The 12,644-nt window shown below is 58.7% G+C and overlaps 1 protein-coding gene across 9 annotated transcripts in view; it reads left to right on the forward strand.

The window, feature by feature from the left end:
* The window catches only part of ACOT7 (acyl-CoA thioesterase 7), a 96,987-nt gene that overhangs the window by 37,193 nt on the left and 47,150 nt on the right, over positions 1–12,644 (forward strand). For all 9 annotated transcript variants that reach the window (XR_007126528.1, XM_047724975.1, XM_047724974.1 and 6 more), the window contains exons 3-5: positions 316–472; positions 4,662–4,753; positions 9,099–9,213. Coding sequence is in view for 8 of the 9 variants with exons in the window: in XM_047724975.1 (XP_047580931.1) it covers positions 316–472; positions 4,662–4,753; positions 9,099–9,213 (364 nt within the window). In the remaining variant the exon portion in view is untranslated. The remainder of the gene's footprint in view (positions 1–315; positions 473–4,661; positions 4,754–9,098; positions 9,214–12,644) is intronic.

A 12,644-nucleotide genomic window follows, 5' to 3' on the forward strand; every position in this document is an offset into this window, starting at 1 on the left:
CCTCCTCGGTCTACTTCTCTGTGTACTTCCCAAATTTTCCATGATGAGTATGTCTTTTTTTACTTTTCATTATGGAAGTGATACACGTCTTTTGTAGAAAAATTAGAAAAAAGAAGCCACTCGCACCCTCACTGCTCAGAGAAACCGCTGTTGATTGCTTCAGGGTGTCCCGTGAGGCCTTGCTGTGTGTCCCGCGGTTTTGCAATTAGGAATGTGTGATGTCGAGAAATGGCGTGACTTTCACAGCGGGGGGAAGAAGGGCCGCTTTCGAGGAGTGCGGCAGGGCTGGGGCTCACCTGTCTCTGGTCTCCGCAGGAGCGCTGTGTGGCCGCCCTGGCCCGCGTCGAGCGCACCGACTTCCTGTCCCCCATGTGCATTGGCGAGGTGGCGCACGTCAGCGCGGAGATCACCTACACCTCTAAGCACTCCGTGGAGGTCCAGGTCCACGTGATGTCGGAAAACATCCTCACAGGTAACTTCCGCACGCGTCTCACCAAGCCAGCTCTGGGTCCCCGCCAGCAGCAGCCACAGCTCGCGCTGACAGGGAGCCTGGCCCTGATGCCCTCTGTGAGTGACAGTCCCTCTGTTCCCAGCTCCACCCCTGAGCAGACACTCCTGCCATCCTTGTTCTACAGACAGGGACAGGTTAGGCAATGAGTGTGACAGCGAGCTCCCCCAGTGGGACTTGGGCTCCCGGTGCGGTGCGCAGACCTTCCCCTCCTGCCTTCCCCGGGAGGAGGCCCCATGACCAGCTCCTCAGAGGCAGAGGGGTGGCAGTGGGCTGGGAGGGCACAAGCCACCCTCCAGCCCCCTGCTGTCTCCCCCCAACCCCCACCCTCTTTGCTGTTCCCTGGATGGGGGCCACTGCCTGCGTGGGGGTGGGGGAGTGGGTCGCTGTCCCGCCCTTTTCCCTGCACTGGGGCCCTGCATTCCAGGCTTAGGCTGAAGCTCCTGCGAACCTTTGACTCTGGTTTGATCTGAATATTCTCCTTCTCCCAGTGGTAACCATGGAAACCCCTTTTCATCCTCCCACTGGGCTCTGCAGGGGTGTGGCTCTGCTTTGCACTCGCTGCGGCTTTTTATAACTGGGCTGCTGATGAGGAAGGCAGGCCCCTTTGTCCCCTAGCTGCCGCCCTCCCTGCCCCAGGCCACCCTGTCGTCCCACATTGTCCCACGCAGGGGACAGTCCACGCTGCTTCTGGAGGCGGGAGCTGCCTGGATCCTTGGGTCTTCCTCATCGTGCCCCTCCTTCCTTGGCAGTGGTGGCCTGCAGCCGCCCTGCTGGGAGAGCTTACAGGGGCTCAGGCTTCTCCCCTCCCCGGGCCTGGAGCCCAGTTGTCCATCTGGAATATCCTGTGTCCTCAGCAGGCCTGGCCGCAGCGTGGTGAACGGTTTAGCTGAACGGGGGCCCGTGCCCCTGGAGCACGCAGCCTCCCCATGCCCTGTGTTTGTGTCCAGGCCCTGGGGGAGCCCGTAGCTCTGGCATCTAAGGGACCATGGATGTCGCTTGCTGCGGCCCAGAAAGGGATACCTGGGCATGGTTTTCTCACCACGGCGCCTTGGAGTCCCTGTGGCCCAGGCCTCAGGGATCGAGGGGAACTCATTGTCTCAGCTGCTGTCCGTCTCCAAACGTCTTCTCCGTCTGATGGCCGTCCCAGCAGTGGGGCTTTCTCATGGTGGTCAGCAGCAGGATGCCAGGGACTTCCGATGGGGGCGGGTCCGCCTTCCAGATTTCTGGCGGCAGAAACCCTGAGGAGCTGAGTAGCATCTCCCTGTGGCGAGAGGGGAAGAGGCCCGGAGACGGGCTTTCTTGACTTGCAAAGCGGAGCTCAGCCCCGCAGCGTTGGGCCCCCAGCACGGTGACTCTCAAGGGGACATTTTTGGTTGTCACCATCTGGGCAGAGGGGCTGGCATCCAGGGCGGGGAGGGCAGGGATGCAGCCGCACAGACTGCACGCACCGGGGCCGGGGGTCCCCACCGCTAAGGGGGACCCAGTCTAAGGTGTCCTTGTGCCGGACGAGGCTGAGAAGCCCTGTCCTCTACCAGGAACTCCGCCGGGAAGGAGTCATGCTTTCCTCTTCCCGGCAGCTTCTGTTGGCCCGCAGCCGACGGAGAGCTGATAGTGCAGGCGAATGAGTGACGGAATGAACGGAGGCTGTCAGGGAGATTTGGGTTTCTGTCCAGAGACGGTCTTGTCTAGAAGGACACACTCCGCCTGACTTCTAAGGGATTGCTCCCGCTGTGGGGCAGGGGCTTCTCGCCCGGGGCCCAGGTGGTGAGATGGCAGCCCTCTACCCCGCCCGAAAGGATGCCCCCCGCCCCCCAGCACCTGGTTGCTCGGCCTTGGCTTCGCTCCTTCCCTGACGGGCCCTGCGGGGAGAGAACGGGCGGTGAGGAGAGGGGCTGTGGGTGTCGCCTCACGGGACGGGTGTGGGCTCTGTGACCCCACTGTGCTCTGCTTCTCCAGACGGGGCCTCCCGACCCTCAGGCCTCCCTATTACACGAAGCGGGCGGCCACTCTTGGAGCCCCGTGGCTCTTGGGGGCCCACTCTTGGAGGGCCGTGGCCGTTCTCCGTGTGTGGGTTCTCTTGCCCCATACCTCCAGCTGAAGGAGCCACCTCTCTCCTTCCCCCGCCACAGGTCCGTCTCTCTCTCATCTCTGCGTCTCTTTCTGTCATCGCCACGTCTGGGCATCTGCGTCTCGGTCATCCTCCCTCTGTCTTTCTGAATTTGGATCTGTGCACATCGCTCTTATTCTGGGACCCCACATCTCTTGAGGCCTCCCTCTCTGTCCTGACGTGTGTCTTTCTGTCCACATGTCTAGAACACGAGGACAGGGCTGGTGGCTGCCTTGTCCCCTGCGGTCCCCCCCACTGCCTACAACAGTGCCTGGCCCCTTGGACCCAGGGTGACTCTGACAGGGGACGGGGAGGAAACTGAGACCCCAGGAGGCAGGGGTCCCCTGTCTGGTGTGTCCCCCTCCTCTGGGGCTGTGCTGCCTGCCCAGAGGCAGCCAAGCGAACACGCGCCGAGGCAGACAGCCGGCAAACCTCTGCCTTCGAGTACGCTCATTCCTCTCCGGCAACTGTCAAAATATTAAGCTAACTGGGACCTGATTGTTACCAATTGCTCCAGAAAATAGCTGGGAGCGCTTAAGATTTTAAAAGAGGTGTTTTTAACGCCGCAATTGTCTTTTGATGGTTTTATTAAATGACGGAGAAAGTACAATTAGCATGTTTTGCCTCATTTGCCCCGTGGCGCTCATCTGGGTCTAAAGGAGGGCCACTCTGGGTTTCCATGGAAACCAGCTTGTCAGACTGGCTCTGGCAGAGTCAAACAGGAAATCTTTATTCCCAAAAGCAGGTTGTCAGATTCACTCTCAGTCAAAGTGCAGTGAAAATATTTTCCTTGTTACTGGCCTGTGGTTCCCAAGCACGGAGAGCCTGTCCCGATGGGGCTGGCGGTGCAGGCCGGGCGCCGGGGGTTCATCCTCCTACGTGACCACAGGGCTCAGCTTGGGCCTTGGGGCTGTGTTCAGGGGCAGAAGCGAGAGGCCCGGCCCCCTTTGGGAAGGCACCAGGTCAGAAAGCACTGCTAGGAGGGGAGCTCCACGACGGGCTTTGGAGAGGACACCTGGCTGCTGTCCACCCTCCCCGCTAGCGTCCTTCATGTCCTGCAGTTTTGCTGTTCACCACACGGAGGATCTTCTGTGTTGAGGAAGCTACATTTTAAGGCATCTTTGCAGACATTTCCCTGAAACTACTGGGACCCCGGAGGCGTAGGTCTATGCACACAATAGCACCAAGTTGCTGTGTGACCCTAGATAGACCCCTTGACCTCTCTGGGCTCCAGGCTCCTCCTACACAAGTGGGGAGGCGAGGGACCATGCGATCTCTGGACTTTTCTGGCGCGTGGTTCTCAGCCCAGGCAGGCCTCCCTGGTAGGCCTAAGGAAGGTTCTGTTTCCTGTCACTTGGCCCACAGTGGGGCTGAGCAGCCCACCGCCCATCTGTCAGCACTCCACCCAGATTGGAGTTCTGAGTCGGTGGCTGATGGCCACAAATCCGAGTGTCTGGGGTGAAGCCTCCCACCTTGCGGGACGGGCCTTGCCCAGGGGCCGTGCAGCCACGCCCCAGCTTGTGGCCCGGCCGCCGCTGCTCCCGGTGCTACCCATGCGGGCCCTGGCTCCATGTGTCCCCGAGCCTCTCACGTCCGTGGGCCGCTGTCCTTTTGGCCCCCCTCTGGCAGGAGCTGTTAGCCTGTTCAGGAGGTGGACGTTCCCTCGCCGAGCACAGGTCTTCGGGGTCTGGTTGCAGACACTCGAGCTCAGCGGAGCCTGAATGCCCTGGCTCTGCCCCTCATCTCTGGGAGGTGGCTGGTGAGGGCCCCACCTGAGACCCCTCAGGCTTCTGGGCAAGTCGAAGGCCAAACTCCCCTCCTGTCAAAGACCCATGTAGGGGAGGAGCCTCTGTGTTAGCAAAGGCTGGAAAGCCGGTTCCCCAGTGTGTGATCGGACGTCTTTCCAGCAGCCTCCAGGGGGCAGCACTGGGGTGGGCTGGGGCAGCTCCCCATGCCCTGGGCCCTGGCTCCCACCTTGTGTCTCAGCCCCACCTGCCCTGGGCTCGCACTGTGCCACCATTCACGTGGTTTTTTTCTCTGAAGGTACTAAAAAGCTGACCAATAAGGCCACCCTGTGGTATGTGCCCCTGTCACTGAAGAACGTGGACAAGGTCCTGGAGGTGCCTCCAGTCGTGGTAAGGAGACCCCCCCTTCCGCTTCTCTCAGGGGCAGATGGCAGAGGCTACCCAGGTGTCCCAGGACAGCAACAGCAGGGGCTGGGGGCCGGCGCTGCCGGTGGAGGGGGCTGTCCCTGGCTGGGATCTTCGTGCAGGTTTCGCTCGTGGACACCCCTCCCGGAGGGCCCTTCCTCATGTCCCGACCAGAGCGGGTTGGGACTGTGCCAGGTCACGGGTCTTTCTGAGAGAACCAGGACCTCCCAGCTGTGTGGCCCAGGCCAGCCGCTCCTCATCTCAGCCCCTGACGAAACAGAGGCTAAGATATCTCTGTTTCCGCCTCGTCCTCTGCTGTCCTTGGTCCCTTCACTGTGGTTTGCTGCAGACAGAACCATCTTTGCACGAAGGGAGCCTGTTGTATTCATTCCCAGCACGCTGGGCGCGCTTGGGTGGGCAGGGTGTTGGAGGGTGAAAGTCGAGCCGATAGAAGGATTTAGTTCCTTCCTTAATGTTACCCGCCCCCCACCCCGTGGTGCCCAAGTCCCTTCATGTTTCCAAGATATGTGTGACAGCTCCTCGGTGGAGGCCTGTGGCTCTGTTCTCACACCTAAGCTGTTCTAGAGGAGCCATCCCGTGGCTCGGACCGTGGCTGCCTTGCCACGAGCATTTTCCTGTGCTCATGCAAAGAACAGATTTTTTTAAAAACCGTGTAACTGGGAACCACAGCTGTGGGCACTGGCGCCTGCTCTTTTCGCACTGAGCTCACAGAGAAGCTGGGTCCCGTCCTCCTCCTCACAGGGACGCTGGGTGCAGGCCCTTCCTGCTTGGAGGAGGCCTGCTCTGACTCCGCGGCCCACCTTTCCACTCCCTGCACCCCTGCAAGTGTGACCCTACCGGGGGCGCTCCCTGGAACTCCCCACCAGCCACACCTCTGCCCATGGCAGCCCAGGGTCTGACCCCACACCCAGCCTGAGCCCCTGGGGGCCGGCGAGGCCCGGGTGGCACGTCTCCCCACATCGGGATGGCGGCCTGCGGGGCTCTAGTTGCCACAAAGTCTAAATATTTAAAAAACTCTCTGGAGACAGGGGAGCCCTTTCCATGTTGAAGGGGAAAGGGTGCTTGGACCTTGGCCTGAGTTGGATGGGTGGCCTGTCCTTTGGTCCCACGAAAGAAGGGACATAGTGCTGCCACCTGATGACGGCGCTGGTGCCACCCGTCCTTGCACGAGCGAGGGGGCCGTTCTGTTGCAGTCTTGCCTCATCCAGACCCCAGTTCTGTCGAGGTCACGTGCACGGCTTACGGCTTCAGTTGGGACATACTGTTCTCCCCAGAACACTGCCCTTCCTTGCTGCCCCGCCTCACCCCCTCCCTCCCTCCCGCTCTCTCCCCTCCCTGCAGGGGGCTGGGGGCAGGACCCTACACTCAGGAGTGAGTGACTTTTCTCTCCGGAAATTACAAGCATACCCACCTCCACTTTCATCTTTTGCGCCCGAGCCCTGGGTACTCGGTCTGTCGCATCGCAGGGAAACACGACCTAATTATCGAGCTGCTTGCATTTTCGGACACCGCGGATTGTGGAAGTCTCCCACGGGCCCTTCTCTGGCTTCGGCACCTGATGCTACACGTTCGGGGGTTGATGCTGAAGGAAGCTTCCGGGGCTGAACCCATGAGCCTTTGCTTCCTCTGGCCCCTCAGGGCCAGGGGTCTGGGGGGCTGAGAGCTTTGGGTCTTCCTGTCCTCCCCAGGGAGCACTGACCCCCACATCCCCAGGGGGCCCGGAGCTTTCCCAGCCCCTTTGCTGAGCCGGCTCCGATAAGACAGAGACATCGACTCTGCCCTGCGGAGGCGGCCGCGGAGAGGGTTCCAGATGGGAGAAGCTGCGCAGCTCCCAGCTGCGGGGGACCCTGGTACTCACGAGAGCTCGTCCCCCAACACGTGCAGCCCTGCAGAGAGGCCTTCAGTGGGTGTGAGATACAGGTCTGCTGTTTGCCTTGTCCTGATCCATCCTGGAAGGCTCTGGTGGCATTTATGCATCGCAGGCAGCGTGGCCACAGGCTTTCTCATCCCCCCCACCCCCAAATCCCGCCATCAACCTTTTACAGACCACTGTCCTTTCTTTGAGAATACACACATCTCTCTGTCCAGGTGTGTGTGTGTGCCACGGACACGTATGTCCCATGTATCACAGCACACACTCACATGTGTGTAGAGGGACCCTGTGTGTGTCTCTCTGAAGTCACCGGCGGTCGACCCCCCATGGCGGTGTCTGGTGTCAGATGCTGCCACTTGGCTCCACCCTCTTCTCCAGGGAACAGGGACCTCAGTATCTCTGCGGTGACCCGGGAGAGGCTGGAGGCATCCGAGAGCAGACACTTGGGTTGTGGGTTTTTTTCTTTTTCCCGGTGTCAGAATGTGCGCTCAAGTTCAAAGTCCGCCCAGGCTCTTGGCCCCGTGGGCTGAGCTGGCTCATGATTCACATCCGCGGGGCTGGACGAACCCTTGGGGGTGAGCGCGGGGTCCCAGCCCCACGTTGGGACTTCCAGTGGCTTTATCCCCAGAGTCAGAGCCAGCAGGCCAGCATTGGGAGGAGGCTGTGTTTCCTCTGTCTTCTTGGCTCGTGTCCAGCTGGGGCCGCGCCAGCCGCGTGCGAGGGCCCAGGCCCAAGTAGCGGGCTCACACGGCCAGGATTTATGAGGCTCGGGAGGTTGGCTGTTTCTTAAAAAATATCTCTTTAAAAGGCATTTCTGGAGAACACTTGAGTGCAGCCATGAATTTCACCGGATAGGTACGGCACAGACTGCTTGCACGCTCTTTACTGTGGACGGTGGGACAGGAGGCCGCGGTTTATCTATGGAGGAAAAGGTTGAATTATCCACCGTAACTTAAACACTTGGGGTTTGTTTCTTTTGAACAGACTCCTCAGCTCCTTTCTTGGCCTCCTTGGGAGACAGGTTCTCAAGCCTCAGATAATGGTAATTAAGCCACAGACCAGTGTTCCGACCCTGTGCGATTTGGAGCAGAGCCATAAGCAGGAAAATCAGGATGTTTAAAACGGGCTTTTGAAAGAAGGTCCAAAATTGTCGTCTAAAGTGAACTTGCCCAAGTCGGAGAGGCTGTAGCGGGGTGTGGAGAGGGGCCCATGGGGCCCTTCGTGCAGAAGCTTCTCCATCGGGTCTGCTGGAAATGACACCTGAGGGAAGGCAAGGGCAGATGTCGGAGCTAACCGAGGGGGGCCTGGCTGGGCCATGGCCAGCAGGAAGGGAGAGGGTCCTCGGGGAAGCTGGCCACCGAAGACCAGGCCTGTGGCTTTCCCAAGGGGTCCCACACAGAGGGCGTGTGTATGTGTCCTACGCTGGGCTTGGGGACAGGGCCCTTGCTGTCACATCAGAGAAACCCAGCGTCTCCCACTGTGCCCTTGGGAACCCATTTTTGTGCCAAGTTTTATATTCATGTTTATTCTTAACTTCTTGGGTCCGAACACCTGTGATTCATGATGACAGCGTCGGTGGGACTGTCGTAGCTTTGGTGTGCGTTCCCGCAAGTGTGCAGCCTGTTGGACAGGCTGGGAGGTCCGCAGGGGCGGGGCGTGTTGAGGGCACTCGGGAACCCTGCTCTCCCCTCGCCCTGTCGTGTTCCCGTGATTCTGTAGTTCTGTGTTCAGGGACAAGTCCTAGGAAGGAAGGGGCACGTGTAAAACATGACAGAGGTTGTTGACGGGATGTTGTTTGAACAGCGAAGGGCTGGGAGCAGGCCTGATACGTTCAGTACTGGGTCCATCCCCCAAGTCCTGTTAGGCTGAGAAGTTGGGCTAATGCAGTCGGAGGGGGAAATATGGCTCCTTGGAAACGTGGCACATGGCACGGGAGAACTTTTATCTGCATGTGGAGATGAGAACAATGGAGGAAACACAAAGTAAACGTTTGAGTCCGCTTATCTCTGGGTACATGAGATTTTCACCTTCTTTATGTTTATATTTTTATATTTATTTATTTTTTTAAAAGATTTTATTTATTTATTCGGCAGCGAGATCACCAGTAGGCAGAGAGGCAGGCAGAGAGAGAGAGAGGGAAGCAGGCTCCTGGCCGAGCAGAGAGCCTGATGCGGGGCTCGATCCCGGGACCCTGAGATCATGATCTGAGCCGAAGGCAGAGGCCCAACCCACTGAACCCCCCCAGGCGCCCCAGTTTTTATTGATTATATTAAGTCTTCCCAGGACAGGGATGGATGGCTCCAGTTGCATGCCTGGAGACCATGCCAGGAGAGACTTGAGGCTGGGAGGCCGAGCCACGCCTGTGCAGGGAGGGCGAGGGGCAGGAGGCCAGGCTCGCTGCTGCTGGCCTGACCGTCTGCGCACTCCTCTCGGCAGTACTCCCGGCAGGAGCAGGAGGAAGAGGGCCGGAAGCGGTATGAGGCCCAGAAGCTGGCGCGCATGGAGACCAAGTGGAGGAACGGGGACATCGTCCAGCCTGTCCTGAACCCAGGTAAAATCTGGGGTGCAGGGCGGGGGGTTCACTTCTGCTGGCAGGTGCCGGATGCGGCAGGCTCCTGAGCCTTCTCCTCTTGGGGTCGGTGCAGCCCCTCACTGTGCATGTGGTCCTCACAACCCTGTCCCCTGTCCCTGCAAACCCGTTCCCAGTAGCGCCATTAGCGCTGAGGGGATGGGACAGCTCTGGGGGTCCCGGCAGGCTGTTGGAGTATGAGGCAGAGACCCCACTGCGTGGGCACACAGGAGCGAGCCTGTGCCGTTGTGCCCGTCCCGCAAGGTAGCTCAGGAGCACATTTTTTTTTTTTTTTAAGATTTTATTTATTTGACAGAGATCACAAGTAGGCAGAGAGGCAGGCAGAGAGAGAGGAGGGGAAGCAGGCTCCCCGCGGAGCAGAGAGCCCGATGCGGGGCTCGATCCCAGGGCCCTGAGACCATGATCTGAGCCGAAGGCAGAGGCTTAACCCACTGAGCCACCCAGGCGCCCCGGAGCACATTTTTTATGGGATTTCCGGCTCATAAAAAACAGGCAAATGGCAGCGGCTCTTTCCACGTTTCTCCTCAGCAGCCTGGCCCTCACGTCTGTGGGCCTGCAGCTTCCCTCAGGCCGGGCCTCCAGGTCGTTCCCTCCCATGGGCGGCATCAGCCAAGTGTCCGCCCAGAACCCACACAGAGAGGTCCAGGCTGGTCTCCTTCCAGATGGGACTTTCCTCCCCAGTCCTTAGCAGGCCGCTGCCCTGGGGGTCAGGCGGTGCAGGGCAGGGTCTCAGGAGGTCTGTCCCCCTCAAGGCCACCATGAGCCACTGGGTTGTGTGTCTCCACCGCACACACACGAACACACGTTATCCGAGGGGAGAGGATTCAAGAACATGCTGTGTTCTGTGTGGGGCTCCACGGGGTGACCCCTCAGGGTGCCCCGGACACAGGTGTGTTTGAGTTCCACGTTTTGGTCCTTGACAGCCGAGGACCTATCCCGAGTAACCCTTTCCTTGCTGATGTGCCCCTGTGTGCCCTGGGCTCCCCTCCCCCCACGCTATGCCCCAGCTCCCGCTAACCAGGACAACGGTGGACTCCAGGACACAGACTGGACTGGGTTTCTGGTCCCCCCACCTGCCTACTCAGGCTTCAGGCCACATCCAGCATCAGGGCAGGGGGGCTGGTGACCACCCAGCAGCTGTGCGAGTGAGGATGGGACCTCCTGGGTTTGTCCACAGCGCCTGTGTAGTTCGCACAGGACTCTGCAAATCTTTCTGTCCTCTCACGCACATCTCCCCCTTATCCTTCTCATTCTCCCAGCTTCAACCTGCCCACAGCAGAGGCCAGTGGCCTGTGAGTGGGGGAGTGTCTTCACTGTCTTTTCACATCTGCTTCTCAGCAGACGCCAAGATGATAAATTACTTGTTAGTATTCATAAGACAGAATGTTGCTGGAATAGATGGAATAGATGATCGGTTTCTAGTCACCCACAAGATGGGCCTGGGGTCACTCCTGATGACGGAGGGCAGCGACGATGCCAGACTCAGGCTCTGCTCTCAGGGGGCGGGGGCAGGCAAGCGGGCTGGTCAGGCAAAGACATGGGAGACTGCCAAGTGACGAAGGGAGAGGCGATGTCTTAGGAAAGGTACAAAATTGGTGCTGAAGATATTCTGGAACAGAGAAACTGGAGGGGCTGAATGGCAGCCCTCCCCCTAAAGACCTGTCCATCCCGTCCATCCCCCATTCTGGACTCTTATTTGCATAAAGGGTGTTTGTTGATATGATTAAGTTAAGGATCTCAGGACGAGGTCATTCTGCATTACCCAGCTGGGTCCCTAACGCAGGGACCAGTGACTGTTCTCATTAGACAGGAGGGGAGAGACAGTATCAACCCAGTGGCAGCAGGGATGGGCTGGGAGGAAGTCTGGGCACCAGGTGGGGACTGCTGGGGCGCTCCTCTCTGGGCCCTTTCTGGCGAGTGCTTGGGGTGGGAGCCAGTCCTGGATGCCTCCTCTGACTGTCTGGGAAACAATAGAACACTCATGGTTTCCAGCCTAAGTCCCCTCATGCAGGGGTTATTTCCTGTTTGCTCTCCTGTCTAACTGTGAATCGGATACATAACGATTCTCAGAATCTAATACTCTCCAATGCTTTAGTCGAAGAAGACACTCTGCCTCTCAAGATTTCTTTTTCTTTTTTTTAAAGATTTTATTTATTTGAGAGAGAGAGAGAGAATGAACGAGAACACACTTGAGCTGGGGGGAGGGAGAAGCAGGCCCCTCACTGAGCTGGGAGCCCAAAGTAGGCTCTATCCCAGGACCCTGAGATCATGACCTGAACCGAAGGCAGATGCTTATCCAACAAAGCCACCCAAATGCCCCAGAATCTCCTTTTTTTCCCTTTTATAAAATTTTTATTTATTTATTTGTCAGAGAGAGAGAGTGAGCGAGCACAAGCAGGGAGAGCATCAGGCAGAGGGAGAAGCGGGCTCCCCGCTGAGTAGGGAGCCCGATGTGGGGCTCCATCCCAGGACCCTGGGATCACGACCTGAGCCAAAGGCAAGCTTAACCTAACACTGAGCCACCCAGGCGTCTCCAAAATCTCATTTCTTGATAGATTTTTACAAACTTTTATTTTTATTTTTTCTGTGTTCCAATAAGAATGCATCTTTCTCAGATGATTAGTTTAGGGACTGGCTTTTAAAAACTTCTTAAGGAAGCCATATGCCCATTCCTTGCTGTTTTTGAATGTGCCCTGCATTTCTGACCTCAGTGTCCCGGTAGAACTGGCCTCACCCTGGCAGGGCGGGGCTGGGCCTCTGCAGCCAGGCCTCCCGGGGCCCAGAGGAGGGCGGGATGGGGTCCCCAGGACCCGCCAGCGGGGCAGGTGCTCAGCAGGAAGGGCAGAGCGTGGGGTCGGCACTGGTCTTTGGAACACTCCAGCCCCTCCCTGGGGAAGGACACCCCCCTCCGCCCCGTGTCTGTAGCCCTCTCAGGGTTGACACCAGAACCCGATTTGGGCACGCTGTTGCCTAGGCACTCCCTCGCGGGCTTGACCTTATCCTTCAGATGTCCTTTCAGAGAGTCTGGGCGTCTTCAAAACCCAGCTTTTTGTTTTGTTTTGTTTTGTTTTGTTTTCTCCATCCGACAAGAGAAAATACAATTGCCTTGAACTGTTTGATCCACAACCATCAGAGGTCCAGCTTTGACCGTGGAGGGACTGTGTGGCCATCGGAGCCGTTTGGGGGCAGTCGGGTTGATGACAAAGAACCCAGCTCCGGCTGCTGGGCTGGGCCCAGGCTCTGCCCCCGCGTGTCAGCCCGACCCCAGCCGCCCCCGAGTGCTTGGTGTGCATCTGGGGTCTCCCAGGATCTGACCAGGCCCCATCTTCCTGCGCCCATCAGCATTTGTTCTGGGGAGAGAGTGAGGCGTGAGGAGGCAGGGGCGGGGCAGT

Source organism: Lutra lutra, chromosome 4 (genome assembly GCF_902655055.1).
Source record: "Lutra lutra chromosome 4, mLutLut1.2, whole genome shotgun sequence".
Lineage (NCBI taxonomy): Eukaryota > Metazoa > Chordata > Mammalia > Carnivora > Mustelidae > Lutra > Lutra lutra.